Source organism: Furipterus horrens, unplaced genomic scaffold (genome assembly GCF_987537825.1).
Source record: "Furipterus horrens unplaced genomic scaffold, mFurHor1.1.pri manual_scaffold_10, whole genome shotgun sequence".
Taxonomy (NCBI): Eukaryota; Metazoa; Chordata; class Mammalia; order Chiroptera; family Furipteridae; genus Furipterus; species Furipterus horrens.
In genome coordinates this window covers 21,201,571-21,217,623 of record NW_028327180.1, presented here as the reverse complement: position 1 = coordinate 21,217,623, position 16,053 = coordinate 21,201,571, and the positions used below count along the sequence as shown (strand labels likewise).

The 16,053-nt window shown below is 40.5% G+C and overlaps 1 protein-coding gene across 1 annotated transcript in view; it reads left to right on the top strand.

The window, feature by feature from the left end:
* Positions 1–16,053, top strand: part of KLHL2 (kelch like family member 2) — an 85,130-nt gene that overhangs the window by 46,779 nt on the left and 22,298 nt on the right. Inside the window, exons 5-6 of the mRNA XM_090288725.1 lie at positions 7,418–7,580; positions 13,836–13,945. Coding sequence (XP_090144851.1) covers positions 7,418–7,580; positions 13,836–13,945 — 273 coding nt within the window. The remainder of the gene's footprint in view (positions 1–7,417; positions 7,581–13,835; positions 13,946–16,053) is intronic.

The following is a 16,053-nucleotide window of genomic DNA, read 5'->3' as shown; positions in this document are numbered from 1 at the left end:
GATTACATTCCAAGATCTTAGAGTGCCTTAAGGTTGTTTTCATCAGTCTCAGGGTTAATACCAGGAGAGCACATGAAAAATGAAGCCAATGGAAATTTTCCACTAGATCATAATATTTTGTGGCTGGGGGTTTATTGTATCAATATAATTTACCTCATATGAGAAATAGCAGTATTCAACTGTTTCTTTGCTCTACAGAGCTCAGAAAAATGAGTTTGAAAGACATAAATTTATTCTTCACACCCCTTAGTTACAATGCCCAAGATATTTTTGAAACCTAAACAAAAAATTCAGAACCCCCCTTTTTACATTGCTACGTGTTTCTCACATTTGTTACTAATAGTATGGTTTATCAACTTTGTAGACTGTAAGTGACAGGATTATGATAGCCCCAGATTAAAGCACATTCTTCCTGGGGACTCTGGTCAAGATGGCAGCATAGGTAAACATGGCTTGCCTCCTTGTACAACCACATTAAAATTACAATTAAATTCACCCTGGCTGCTGTGGCTCAGTGGATTGAGCGTCGGCCTGCGAGCCAAGTGTCGCTGGTTCGATTCCCAGTCAGGGCACATGACTAGGTTGCATGTCAGGTCCCCAGTTGGGGGCACGAGTGAGAGGCAACCACACAGTGATGTTTCTCTCCCTCTCTTTCTCCTTTCCCCTCTCTCTAAAAATAAATAAACAAAACAAACATAAATAAATAATTTTTTAAAAATTACATCTAAATTCTAGAATAACCACCACTCAGAACTGTCAGAAATTGAGTTGAGTGGAAGTCTGACAACTACAGAATTAAAAAACCAAATCTATCCAGACTGGTAGGAGGGGCAGAGATGTGGGATGGGCTGGTCCCCTGTTCACCTGTGGTAGATAAAAATTCAGGAGTGATATCTTGGGAGTGAAGAGTCCCAGCTCCACACCAGGCTCCCCAGCCCAGGGTTCCAGTGGCAGAAAGATAAGTCCCCATAACTTCTGGCTGCAACTTCTGGGGATTGAGTCAGTGGAAGAAACTTCTATAGTCCCAAGCAGTTCCTCAGACTTACTGGACTTACTCAGACTCACTCCCTTTGAGCTCAAGCACCAGAATAGCACCAGTGGCATTCGGGGAAGAACAGAAGTGTCTGGCATCAAGGCAAGGGCTGGGGGACAGCTTACTCCCAGACAGAAGCCATTGTCTCTTTTCTGAACCCTCTCTCCACAGAGCCACAGAGCCACAGAGCCAGCAGGAAGGTGCCATATCTGAAACTCCATTAACCTGGCAGGGTATTTCCCCGCCTGGGAGATACCCTGAGGCTTTGTCCCACCCAATTTATAGCCCACCCAAGCTGTTAACAGTGGCTTTTCCCTATGAATGGCTGGTATTGGCTCCTGCTTCACAACTTCCTACATCCTCTTGAACAAGCACCAGTTGACCTCAGTGAGCCCCAATCCCCCAGCCCCTCTGTACCTCTTGCTAAGTGGCCCCAGGCCTGAAACTAGCAGTAGCCAACCTAGATTCACAGCTTGGCTTCTTCTGGGAATCTCCAAGCCCATTACAAGTAGCAGCCAGCTCAGATTGCTTTATAGCTCAGGCAGGGTGGCTCTGAGCAGAACACAGATGGGGGCTGATCTTGAACTGTACCACCCGGGAAACCCCAGGGCCTGTGCACCCAATGGACCATGTTGGAGCACCACCACCCTGCCTCTGCACAGCTGATCTCCACAGAGGGCAGATGTTGGTGGTCAGTGGTCACAGCCAGTCCTTGCAGCCTACTAGCCTGGGTAAATCTATTCAATTGACTTGTCCGCAGCAATCAAGGCTCAACAAAGAGGAGAGTGTACTCAACCCACACAAAGAGTGCACCATGAGTACCCAGCTTAGGTGATAGGGGAGACTGTGCCACTGGACCCTACAGGACACCTACTACATTAGGCCATGCTACCAAGACGGGGAATCATAGCAGCTCTACCTAATACATAGAAACAAACATGGGGAGGCTGCCAAAATGAGGAGAGAAGGAAGCATGTCCCAAATGAAAGAACAGATCAGAACTCCAGAAAAAAAATAACTAAACAAAATGGAGATAAGCAATCTATCAGATGCAGAATTCGAAACACTGTTTAATAGGATGTTCAGGAAACTTAGTGAGGATGTCAATAGCATAAAAAGATCCAGTCAGAAATGGAGAATTCACTTGTTGAAATAAAGAACCATGTACAGGGAAACAACACTAGAGTGGATGAAGCCAAGAATCAAATAAATGATTTGGAACATAAGAAAAGAACAACCAATCAGAACAAGAAGAAAAGAGAATCCCCCCCAAAACAAGGATAGTGTAAGCAGCCTCTATGACAACTTGAAGCATTCCAACACTCACATCATAGGGATGCCAGAAGAAGAGAAAGAGCAAGAACTTGGAAATCTATTGGAAAAAATAATGAAACAGAACTTCTCTAATTTGGTGAAGGAAATAAACATGCACGTCCAGGAAGCACAGAGAGTCCCAAACAAGATGGATGCAAAGAAGTCCACTCCAAGACACGTCATAATTAAAATGCCAAAAGTTAAAGATAAAGAGAGAATCTTAAAAGAAGCAAGAGAAAAGAAGTTAGTTTCCTGCAGGGGAGTTCACATAAGACTGTCAACTGATTTCTCAGAGAAACACTGAGGACTAGAAGGGATTGGCAAGAAATATTCAGAGTCATGAAAAGCAGGGACGTATAGCCAAAATTGCTCTACCCAGCAAAGCTATCATTTAGAATTGAAGGCCAAATAAAGAGCTTACCAGACAAGAAAAAACTTAAGGAGTGTATCATTAGCAAACCATTATTATATGAAATGTTAAATGTACTTATTTAAGGTGTCCTGGCTGGTTTGGCTCAGTGGATTGAGCGTCGGCCTGCGAGCTAAGTGTCGCTGGTTCGATCTTCCAGTCAGGGCACATCAGAGAAGGAAAACTCTGACTCCAAAAAACCTCCGCTGCCTTGCGGCATACCTCTTCAGGGGAAAGGCTAAGGGAGTACACCCCGACAGAAAATCCGGAGCCGGAGTCCCTAAGGCGGTTCGACGTTGTAGTCAACACCGGCAACTCCTGCGGCGCACCTGAAGCCAAGCTGTATTGACTCCGTCTTTCCCTTGGACCCTTCAGCTGCGAAGAGAGGGGAGGGGTCTGCTGCATGGGCAACAGCAGACCCTCCATATCACCCTGCCCAGGCTCTGTAGCTTCAGCTTCACTGGAGAGGACACTCCAGCGTCATCGCAAGATGTCGATTCAACACGGGAGGAGACAGATACTGTGTCACTCCCGAGTCGGACTGCACAGCCATTCTCGGCGGTGCAGATAGACTCTTAAGAAGCTACACCATCGTCTCTCGAGACGGACGGCTGCCGACTTATTTAAGGAAAAGAAGATCAAAACTATGAACAATAAAATGGCAATAAATATATATCTATCAAGAATTGAATCTAAAAAACAAACTATGCAAACAAGAATCTAAAAAACAAACTACGCAAAGAACAGACAGGATCATAGATATGAAGAACATTTAGATGGTTGCCAGATGGGAGGTGGGTTGGGGGAATGGGTGATTAGGTAAGGGGATTAAGTACAAATAGGTAGTTTCAGAATAGCGATGGGGATGTAAAGTACAGTGTAGGAAGTGGAGTAGTCGAACTTACACAGATGACGCATGGACATGAACAAAGGGATAGGGATTGCATGAGGGAGTGGGGGGTGCTCATTGGAAGGGGGATGGGGGAAAATTGGGACAGTTGTAATAGCATAATGAAGAAAATATAATTTAAAAATATATAAAGCACATTCTTCCTTTTCAGTAATATGTGAAAACCCACAGGAATCAGAATGATGTAAGATATTGAAAGATTAGAATACTAAATCTGATCTTCCAAATCAGGTCTTCCTGAAGTTCAGTAATTTTTGAGTCACCTTCATGAATTTGCTGTATTTTACAGTGCTGATACTATTAAATAGTTAATGTTTTTCTTTACATTGACTCAATTTTTGCTTAAATTAATATACTTAAAATTTTATTTTATTAAAATAAATGGAAGGTAACTGTAAAAACATATTCCAAACTATTAATGTGAGAATGTTTATCTGCGCGTCATCTAGAAGCATTATACCCATTGGCATATACTGTGGCCCCCAGCAGACTACCTGTCCCCCACCTCGTGTCTTACCTTGGGAAAGTTACTCAACTTCTCCAAGCTTCTGTGATCACTTATATACTGTACTGGATATAATGAGATATTATTACCTGCCAGGTGCTTAGCACAGTGCCTGACACAGTAATTACTCAGTAAATGGAAACAACTATAAGAATGCATTGTCAATGTTGTTATTATCTTTATTACTCTTGCTGGAAGAGTAATATTGCAGATTTAGTACTTAGACAAGCACTTACATTCTATACCTTGAGATGGGGCTCAAGATAAAGGAACGAACAGTAAATCAAAGAGTTGGTGAATTTGATTTTAGTCCTAGCTTTCCACTGACCAGCTATATGACTTGGTTGAGTCATTTGCCTCTCTTGGGGGTTTGGTTTCTTCATCAGACAGATGAGGAGGTTTGATTTGATTTGATTCCAAGGCATCTAGCTCATAGGCTGCCAGCTGTTTTGAGTAGTTCTGATTGTGGGATATGGGTCATCTCAAATTTGGAGCATTTTTTATTTTATTTGGTTTAGCTGGCTATCCAGCTAATACACAAAATAATCTAGAAAGTTGGTGTGGCCCTAGCTGCTTTCCTGTTTTCATCATGAGTGACTAAGGTCACCAGGGGCCATGTTAGTAAGCGTAGGTCAATTTTTAATTGTTTTTGAAGCTACATATAATTAATTTCAAAATTATGAGTTGATGTTCACTCCTAGTAAAATTACATCTTAGAACTGAGGCATTTTTGTAGAGTTTAGTGACAAAAGAAAAGATGAATAAACTTGTTTTATACATTTGACTACCATTTAAGGTATATTTAGTATATGTTTGCCAAGCATGGAGGCACTTGACTCATCATTGCCATCTATAAAAAATTATGTTGACTTTTTAGCTGCATGGCCTACAGTTAAAATAACTTTTATATTTCTGACCTACTTGTTTTTTCCTTTCCAGATCTGAGATTATACAGTTTTATGAATTTCAGTCTCTTGGTAAGGTAGATCTGGATTTGGTAGTGATGAAGTTGAATTAAGCAAAATAAAAAATTGTAAAGCCTGTTATTGCTGCTTTTTTAAAGTGCGAGTGTATATGTGTGTGTTAGTATCGTATGAACTGATTGCTTTCTTTTTTTCACTTAAGAAATTATCCCATTCATACAGTTTTCTTATTTTTTTGAATGACTGCAGAGTAGTCCATTGAAAAGATTATTGTAAGTAACCAGTCTCTTTATGATGACATTTAGGATTTTTCCTAATGTTTACTATTACTTACAATAATGCTCTAATGATTATTTTGTACACGTGAGAGTTTGTGTATCTGTAAGTTAAGTTGCTGGATCAGAGGATATGGGTATTTGTAATTTTTGTTGAAATAGACAAATTGCTCTTCATGAAGTTTGAACCAATATAGGATGGGCAAAAAGTAGGTTTACAGTTGTTTGTATGAAAATAATACAATAATTAATAACTAATAATAGAAGAATAAACTGTTTTATGTACTACTTTTGCTAACCCCTGTATACACTCCCACCAAAAATGCATGAGTGAGCCTTTTTCTGCTCAGCTACTTTTTTTCCCCTCCCAAGTATCTCTGTCTTTCTGTATTACCAAACAATTATGAATACAACTGTACTACACTCTGCTTTCTCTGGGAAAATGCTGATTAGATGGGTGCTCATTACATGAACATTTCTTAGAGATTGAATCTTACGCTGAAGACCACTTTCTTATAAGTATCTGTATTTGCTGAATTAAATGGCTGCATTGTTAGGCATCTTGGAATGTACTTTACGTTGCTTCAGAGCACAATTATACCAGTGTAAAAAATCCTCCAGTTTCCAAATTATCTCGACTAAAGTCTCCCATGGAGATTTATGCTCATAACATAAAGAAATATACTGCATGTTATACAGAAAGTTTGGCTATAAATAACATTATTTGCACTTTAGTTTTCTTAAATTTAGAAGAGAGAGACATTATTTTTAGATACTGTTTTTATGTTAGCAAAAAAACGAGTATTAGTTGGTGGAATTGGACTGAAACACAAGTTATCCCCATAGTACTTAATTCGTGAGCATTTGATTGTGTACATGTTGGCACACACACAGCCTCTAGATCTGACAGTTTAAGCTTCTGTGTTTTTTTTTAAGAAAATAGAGTAGTTTGTGTTACAGAAAGACACCATGCACTCTTTCTCTTCCACATTTAGGACTTCTTTACACAGATTTAAGAAAATTGTATAAGATATTCAAAATTGCTATTTCTTTTTTTTCTTTGGGCTGCAGATTGACTGATATGAAAGTCAATTACTGAAATGAACTTAGGTTTTATTTTATTTTTTTATGCTAACATGACCTTTTCTAAAATTGACCATTTTTCTAATATTGTGGCTTTTTTTTTCTTTTTTATAAAAGAATAGCAGATGTTCAAGAACTTCTTTTTGTGAAGTTTTCCTTCTAAATTTGACTTTCAGATATTTTCCTTAACATATCACTGTATAATTCACTTACAAGAAAAAATGTTTTTATTATTGACCCATTTGAAATGCATTTTTAGTGTTAGATGTTGTATTTATAGTGAAGATACTGGCTCAATCCCATAGAATACCCTATAATTAACAAAAATTTATTGGAGTTATTCAGATAAAAACAAATTAAAAAGTTATTATTAGGCAATTACATTTTATGTTTTCCTTTTTAGCTCATGTATTGCCTTCTAGACACACTATCTGCTTATAGCTAGAGACTGTTGAATTTCAAATGGTTCTGCCCCGAGGAAAGCAGTTTGCTGTGTTGTTTAGACAGTGGAAGGATAAAATGAGGCTTTGTTGTGGTGTCTGTTACTCTGTGCTCAACCCCTGCTCCACAAATCACTGAAACCCATGACTGCTCAAACTAAGGGAACCAAATAATTTTCACTGAAACATAGCACCCCCTAGCATCTGAACAACTTATGTTTTTAAAATTCAAAGGAATATTTTGTTTATGCTCATAAAAACAACAATTAAATCTAGTATGACCTAATTTCTCATATATCCTCATGACTAAGAAAAGACCTTTGAAAGATTCCATAGAAATTTTGGGGAATGTGAAGAGGCATCACTCTTTTCTTTGCAAATAATTGTTATGTTACTTTTCTGTGTATATGTCTGGATACAGATCACAAGCTATGATAGCTGGACCTCTTGTGCCCTGTGTAGAAGCGATAAATAGACAGTGTTTTTCCAGCCAGTTGCCTAACCCTGCTTACTTGTGTGTTGCAGGTGCTTCTCCCAGCTGCTGGCCTGTTACAGTTACAGGATGTGAAGAAGACTTGCTGTGAATTTTTGGAATCTCAGCTTCACCCTGTCAACTGCTTAGGCATCCGGGCTTTTGCTGATATGCACGCGTGCACAGACCTCCTGAACAAGGCCAACACCTATGCAGGCAAGTCGAATAGACTTCTGCTGAGGCAGAGACCAGGAGGAATCTGGAAATCTTGAGTTATAAAACGAGTCTGTAGTGATTTCTGGAAAGTCATGTCCTGTTTCCGGATCTGGACTTTATAAATATACATTAAAAAGTTTATAATGGTAGCACTGCAGAATTGAAGTATGCTCATAAAATTCTGAACTTAAAATAACCCAGTATCAGTTGGTATTGGGCCCAAGTAATAGAATAGCTGGTTTTATGCAAGTATTGAATCCTTGTATATTTTTCTTTCAAATTTTCAAATAGTCATTATAAGAAAGTGTTTGCATATGAAATGAAGTCATTTTTTATCTGTAGCTTTTTACATTCTCCTTTTGAATCCATTAAAAACAGTCTTATTGCTTAAAAATCTTCAAAGCATTGAAATCTAGATGCCTTTGGGTGAAGTAGAAAAGTAGATTCAACATAGGCAGCACTCTCTTAGACAGTGGTTTCCCGGATGGTGTGTCTGTGGCGGAGGGAGGGCTTGTTGCTGTTGTCAAAGAAGCCATAACTTGGTTGCTATGTAGGACCCTGAGATTCCCCCATCTCTTCAGCTGGGGAGGAGAGATTCCTGTTACGGCTTTAGATGTAGCTAAAATACACAGAAGGAACCGATAATTTATTTTGCTTTAAGTTTATAAACACTTAATATATTAAACGTGATTATTAGGAATTTTCTATCTTTTTAACCTTCTTTCTGGAAGATAAATCTTTTGGAAGTTACAGTCCACTGTCAGTCCTCTGTATCTGTGGAATCCAATAGGGAGAGTTATGATAGGATCTTCCATGACCACTGCCCCTTGTAAACGCTGGAACCCCTACTTCTTCCAGCCTTCAAATGCAAGAGCCCCCCGTCTACACTCTGCCCCATCGTGTTTACTCTGATGAGTAAGAGACATTCTGGCACATAGACCTGGGTAAGGGGTGTGTGTGTGAGGGCGAGTGTGAGTGCCTGTGCACATGTGTGTACATGCAGATCACAGAAAAGGCGAAGTACGGGGTGGGCTTGCAGGGGCCGAGCGCGGACTCTCACCTGTGGGCTCTTCTCAGTGGAAGCCTGCTGCGCAAACGCTGGAAATCCTTATTCGGTCAGAGAAGTACATTAAAATGCATCCCCATTGTCAGTGGAATACAGCTGTGGGTTGCAGTCAAGCCAGCTCTGCATGAAGTATTCCCAGAATTTCTGTTGCATTTATCAGAGAAATAATGGTATTAGGTGGTTAGCTGAAAACAAATATCAACAACAAAAATGTTCCAGTAAAACATAATAGGCCTAGTAAATTCGATGACTGTTATTGGCTCTTCAGAGATAGGGAGAGGGGCTGGGGAGAGAGTGAATAAAGCGGGATTAATGCAAAAGCTGTCCATACGTATATTTTCCGTGATGTAATAGAACTCATAGTTTTACTCTTTCAGAAACAACTCACTTACTGTGTGCTTTCTGGAAATAGATTTTGTTATTTCTTTTATTTAAAACCTTAAATTTATTATAGTATACTACAAAATATGAACAATTTTCCACCAAAATTAGGACATCTCCATATCTTAGTTTGTGGAGTCCTTTGTAATTATGCCATCAATTTTTTGTGGAAAAATTAATTTCACTTTCAGCAAAATTTTAAAGAAAAATTGGCTTGTCTTCTTAAAAATACTTTATTTATTTATTTTTAGAGAGAGGGGAAGAGAGGAAGAAAGAGGGGAAACATCCATGTGTGAGAGAAGCATTGATAGGTTGCCTCAACCGGGCCCACAACACAGGCATGTGCCCTGATTGGGAATGGAACTGGCGACCTTTTGATTTGCAGGACCACGCCCAATACACTGAGCCACACAAGTCGGGGCTCCTTACCCTATTAATCTGTTTATGCATCCTGGGTCTGTCCAGGCTCCATGCACTGAGAGCCTGGACTTAGCTTTTCCTCTATGCTCGCACACTGATCAGATTCTTTTTTTGTATGTTCAGCTTTTACTTGTGCCTTCTCTTGCTTTGTCTTAAGTGAAACTTTGCTTTTCCCCCAAACTGCATGTTGGGGGCCATCTTTCCCTGACTCACTGGGGCTTTGGGTAAAAGGTATCACATCCAGACCGTTGTTCTGTCGCTGTCACCATCCTCAGTTCTGCACTGGCTGGCTGGTTCTCAGTCTGCAGCTTTCTTTCTGCAGCCCATTTTCTCTGTAGGCCAACAGGCATACTTCTGTCTTTGGCGCTTAGGTTGTCTTTGTCCACTATGCTTGGTTTCCCTTGCCATAGCAACTTCCAGATCTGTTCTGTTGGCTCCTTTGAGACCCCCCTTTCATAGTTCCTTGTGACAACCATTTTTCCTCCATAAATCCTCTTGCCACCCTAGAGCACAGTTACAGAGCATGAAGTACCTGGTTGGTATTTGGAACTCCAAGGTCCCATCTTTTGTGTTGAACATATTCCTACCTTCTTCTGTGCTTGTATTTCTTCATAAATCTATGCTCTCTGGTCCCAGTTTCCCCAGCTCCCTCTTGGCTGCTCAGCTGAGACCCCAAGGTCAGTCAGTTTGAGAGCTACCCTCTTTATGTGCCTGGCTGTGGGCGACAACAGGCTCAATACAATTTAACCTCTGCTTACAGTAAGGAGTTTACAGTCCAGTGATAGTCACCTCACACCCACATTTTGTATATCCAGATTATGCCTTATTCTCTGTAAAAGCAGTTCTCACAACAGTTTCTTCTGCAATCAGTTTATTTCACTCATTTGCCCACTTCTCTATAGTTTAGGCTAGGAATCAGTGCTTGAGGTAAACATCTGTCAAAATACGTTTATCGTTTTGAAAGCTGCCCTCTCGAAAGAAACTTGTGTTGAGAGTGGTTTTAATAATGGTGTTACTAGACTTCCGGCCAACATGGAGGCTTAGACGGATACGCTCGGTCTCCCTCTACAAGTAAAGAGGATTACAACTACTTCAAAACAAAAGATAACTAGAAATTCCAGAAAATAAAGCTACACGGAAGCCCAACGTACGAAGTTATAAACCAGCGGCGCCCTTTGGGCAGGTAAGGGGAGCGAAAGGGGGCGGTGCTGTTTGCGGTCGCACCAGGGACAGCGGCAGGGAGAACAATCCCAGCGGCAGGGAGGACAATCCCGGCTGCATTCGAACCCCGGCAGCTCGCGACCCCAACGCTGGGGAAAGCAGCCACCACATCGCCTTGAACAGTGAGGCCCAGGGGGGCGGGAGGACGGATCCCGGTCTCCTAGCGGAATAACTGTGTGAATCCATCTTGGACCCCCGCCCCCATAGAAAGCGCCACAGGGCTGCGAAATAGGTTGCGGACAGGCGCCTGTCGCTGGGTTGTGACGACAAAGCACCACGGCGCAGCGAGAAAGGTTGCGGATTGCCGCCAGTCGCTGGGTCGTGAGGAGTACACAGGCACTGCCCCCTACAGCCGGCCCAAGAAAACAAAACGCATCTGTCAAAATGAGGCAGACAACTATAGAAATCCCAGTGGCACAGCTCACCAGGCAACAGATGGAGAACCTGACAGATGAACAGATAAGAAACCTGTCAGAGGCTCAGTTCAGGGCCATTGTTATCAGGTGACTTACAGAATTAACAAAAGATCTGGAAAAAGATGAGAAAGAAGCGAAAAACACTCATAACGAAAGGAACAAAACCACATACGAGACAGATGGTGAGGGAAAAAAATCCAGAGTTCATTTCAACAAACCAGAATATAGAGAAGGAATGGGAAGCAACGACGAGAGGATCAGAAACCTCTGGGACAGCTATAAAAGGCCCAACATAAGAATCATTGGCTTGCCAGAGAACGAAGAAGACGAACTAGAACTTGAAAAATTGAGTGAAAATATAATAAAGGAGAATTTCCCAAACTTGGGGAAGGAAATAGACTTACAGGTCCAGGAAGCACAGAGAATTCCAAAAAAACTGGACCCAGGGAGAACCACTCCAAGACACATTATAATCAAAATGTCAAAAGTTAAAGATAAAGAGAGAATCTTAAAAGCAGCAAGAGAGAAGAAAAGAATCATGTACAAAGGGGTCCCAATTAGACTATCAGCTGACTTCTCAAGGGAGACCCTGCAGGCAAGAAGGGACTGGCAAGAAATATTCAAAGTAATGAAAATCCAAAACCTACAACCACGAATACTCTATCCAGCGAAATTGTCATTCAGAATAGAAGGGCAGAGAAAGTGTTTCCAGGACAAAATAAAACTGAAAGAGTTCATTAGATCCAAACCACTGTTATATGAGATGTTAAAGGGACTGGTTTAGAAAAAGGAGGATCAAAACTATGAAATCTAAAATGAAAACTGCATCACAAGAAACAGCAGAAGCTAGGGAATTGAAACAAAGGCGAACTAAACAGGCAACGAGAGTGGAAAAAGAACTATAGGTACGGGGAACATATTGGGGGGAGGTCAACAGGGAGGGGGAACGGGGAGAGGGAGGGAGATGATATAGGAATTAAGGATCATGGTAGGAGGGAATGGAATAGACAGGTTGAGAACTATATGCACAACTAATGGACATGGTCTAAAAGGGGGGGACAACTGGAGGGTGGGGGACCACAAGGTGAAGGGGAGCAGAGGGAAGGGAAATTGGGACAAATGTAATATTATAAACAATAAAACACATTAAAAAAATAAATAAAAAAAATAATGGTGTTACTAGACTTGACTATGGGATTTGCATACCAAAGAATAGATGATGACTATTCAAGGTCTATTGCGATGTTAATTGACTGATAATAGAAGGTTTTTTTCTTTGGAGAACTGTGAAAGCATTGATGTATAACATTTCTTGATTGAATTCATGCCGACTTAAATGCCACTTCTTGAGAGAATTAATCATTTTTATATTCTTGCATTCATTATGGTCTTCATTTGTGTCCTAGCAGATTACATGCTCTTCTTTATTGACAGCTTTTCCAGTTGAGATGAGTGAACTCTTTTCAAGTTTTACCGAAACGGTCTGTATTAATGGAACTAAGATTGAGTTCATTTTCAGGTTACATGTTTTGATAGAGATTGATAAACTGAATCCCAGAGAAAGCCTCAGGATCTCTAGCAGGGCTGTTGGAAGGTATCTCTCTCCCAAAGGCAGTTAGTAAAGACTGGAGGAGGTGACCACTCCCTTAAGTGCAAAGACAGCATTGCAAAACTCCAAGGAACACAACAATGAAGGACATAAAACACCACAGTAGGATCACCGTAATCTTCCTGTAACTGAACCCAAAGGTAGGAGATCTATGATTTACCCAATAAAGAATTCAAGTAGCTATTTTATGGAAACTCAGTGAGCTACAAGAAAACACAGAAAGACAATTTAACAAAATTAGGAAAGTAATATATGAACAAAAGGAGAAGCTAAACGAAGACTTAGAAATCATTTAGAAATCATAAAAAAGAACCCACAGAAATTCTGGAGCTGAAGAATTCAGTGAATTAAATAAAGAATGCATTAGTAAGCATTATTTGCAGAACTGGATCAAGCAGAAGAATCAGTTAGATTGAAGACAGGAATTTTGAAATTATCCAGTCCGAATGAAGGAAAAAAGATTGAAGAACAGTACGAAAGCCTATGAGACCTATCGGATACAATCCAAAGGACCAATTTGTGAATCATTGGAGTTCCAGAAATATAAAGGGGCACAGAGTTTATTGAAAGAAAGAATGGTTGAAAACTTCCCAAATCTGGGAAGAGGTTTGGATATTAAAGTTAACGAAGCTTATAGGTCACCAATGAAAATCAACTTAAGAGCCGTCCTCTATTCTTCTGCATGTGGATATCCAGTTTTCCCCACACTGTTTCTTGAGGAGACTATCCATTTCCTATTGAGGGGTCTTGGAACCAATGTTGAGATCATTTACTTTGAGGAAGTTACAGTTCATTTTTTCATTATTGGGTTAGATTAAGAAAGACCTTTTCTTTTCCCTGACCAGTGTGGCTCAGTTGGTTGGGCATTGTCCTGTAAAACGAAAGGTCACGGGTTTGATTCCCAGTCAGGGCATATACCTGGGTTGCAGGTTTGGTACCTGGTTGGGATGCATGCAAGAGGCAACCGATCAGTGTTTCTCATATACCTGTTTCTCTGTCCCTCCTCCTGCCTCTCTTCTCCTGTCTCTAAAAATATATAAATAATATCTTTTATAAAAAGAAAAAAGAGGAACCTCTTCTTTTTTAAGAAGTTTGAAACTATGATAACAGAATATTGGTGTTTCTTTTTAACCTCCAAACAGAGCAACATTTTGCAGATGTTGTACTTAGTGAAGAATTTCTTAATCTTGGCATTGAACAAGTGTGCAGCTTAATCTCAAGTGACAAACTTACCATATCTTCAGAAGAGAAGGTAAGTATATATTTCTTTTGCCAGCGTACAGTGATGTAGTACTTTATTTCATTTTGTTTTGAGACTTGGTTATTCTATATGTGTAGTACCAGGCAGTGATCTTTGATCTGGAAGTTAAGAAACTCAGCTAGTTGACTTGTTGATTGTCTGTGTAAATTACTGTGTTTCTTCACTCCTTAGGATGTTTCCTAAACTATTACAAACTAGGATTTTGTACTTGACCTCTACATCAAGAGTTTGCACACATTAAACTGTCTGAAACAAGTGTCTTTTGGGAACCAGGTTTCTTCCCACAGCTAGGTGCCTATAAGTATGGTGATCTAAATGCAATATTTCTCAAATCAAAGTAAGAACACCATCATGTATGTTGGAAGAAGGTCCCCTGGGTGGCAAAGTTTAGCTGCTCCAAGACTGAACATCCTTGATCATGCTTTTCCTTTAGAGTGGTACCCTGTTACTTACACCATAGGCCCACTGGGGCTCTGTCCTCCTTCCTAGAGCTCTGTGCAGCTGCTTCATTGCGTGTAGCCTTCTATCTCCACGGTTTGGTTGCCTTTGTCAGCACCTGCACCTTTCATGTAAGTGGAGGGAGACACTTATCCTGGTAGGTTTTTTCTTTTGGTAGGTTTTGTATGTAGCCCATGTGAATCAGGACACAAAAGTTTGTCAGTCCACTGTGTTTGGAGAAAGTAAAAATGGAGCTTTTCTTTTGCGTACTTTGCATGGAAAGTTGTGTAAATTTTAGTTCTGTTCCTTAGGGATAGTCATTCCACCTGATGCCAGAAAGACACATTTACTCTAATATTTGCCATGTGAAGAAGTATCTGAAAATTGCGTGTGAAGTTTATAATCTTAGCACTCTAGAAATACAGAGGAGGAGAAGAAGGCGTTCCTACTCACTTTTAATAGTCATGTGTTGAGTGCCTGCCATGGGCCAGACAGTGCCATAGAGTCGTAGGTACGAGAAGATTAACAAAATAGAATTCTTTGCTCATAGTTTAGAGGAACAACCAGTGGGGTAAATGATTACAGAATGCTGCAGAGGGTAGTTTAGGAAATTTCATCATTCCTGTGATGGTGATAGGAATGGGAATTCAGCTTGGCTCAGATGTATGATCCAAGTTTTTAAAAATGAGTATGAGCTTGCCATGGAAATAAAGATGGGTGGGAATGGGAAGGGCATTCCAGGTAGAGAGAAAGGAACTTGCAGGTGTAAAGAGATGTGAAAGAATAACTGCATGCAGTTGGTTCAGTGTGATTAGAGGTTAGAATATGTTTGGCAGAGTGGTAGGAGATAAGATGGGAAGGTGACATAATAAAATGGCTTCTCAGTCATATTAAAGAAAATTGACTTCATACTAGTGATGAAGAACCTCTAAGACAGAGGCTCTCAACCTGTGGGTCGCGACCCCTCTGGGAGTCAAATGACTCTTTCACAGGGGTCGCCTAAGACCATCGGAAAACACATATATAATTACATATTGTTTTTGTGATTAATCACTATGCTTTAATCGTGTTCAATTTGTAACAATGAAAATACATCCTGCATATCAGGTATTTACATTGCAATTCATAACAGTAGCAAAATTACAGTTATGAAGTAGCAACGAAAATAATTTTATGGTTGGGGGTCACCACAACATGAGGAACTGTATTAAAGGGTCGCAGCATTAGGAAGGTTGAGAACCACAGCTCTAAGAGGTTTTAAGCAATAGGAGAATACCATCAGCATACCTGCATTATAGAAATATCATGAAGGCTCTTCTGGTTTTCTGTTGCTGCATAATAAGCCACCCTAAAATGTAGTGGCATAAAACAACCATCTTATTATGCTCACAGTTCCATGGGCAGAATTCATGCTGGTCATATAGGGATAGCTTGTCCCTGCTCTACAGTGTCGAGGATGTCAGCTGGGGTAGTTTGCATGGCTGGAGATATCTGGCAAGGTTCTACTGGGGCTTTAGCCCTTTTCTGCACATTGCATCTTGTGTCTGAACTATCCACAATGGCTCCTTCACTCGTGTGGCTCTTGGGCTGGGGGTTGGTTGGTATCCCCCCTCCTTCTCTCAGTGGTGAACTTGGGTTTCTCATGGTTTGGTGATCTCAAG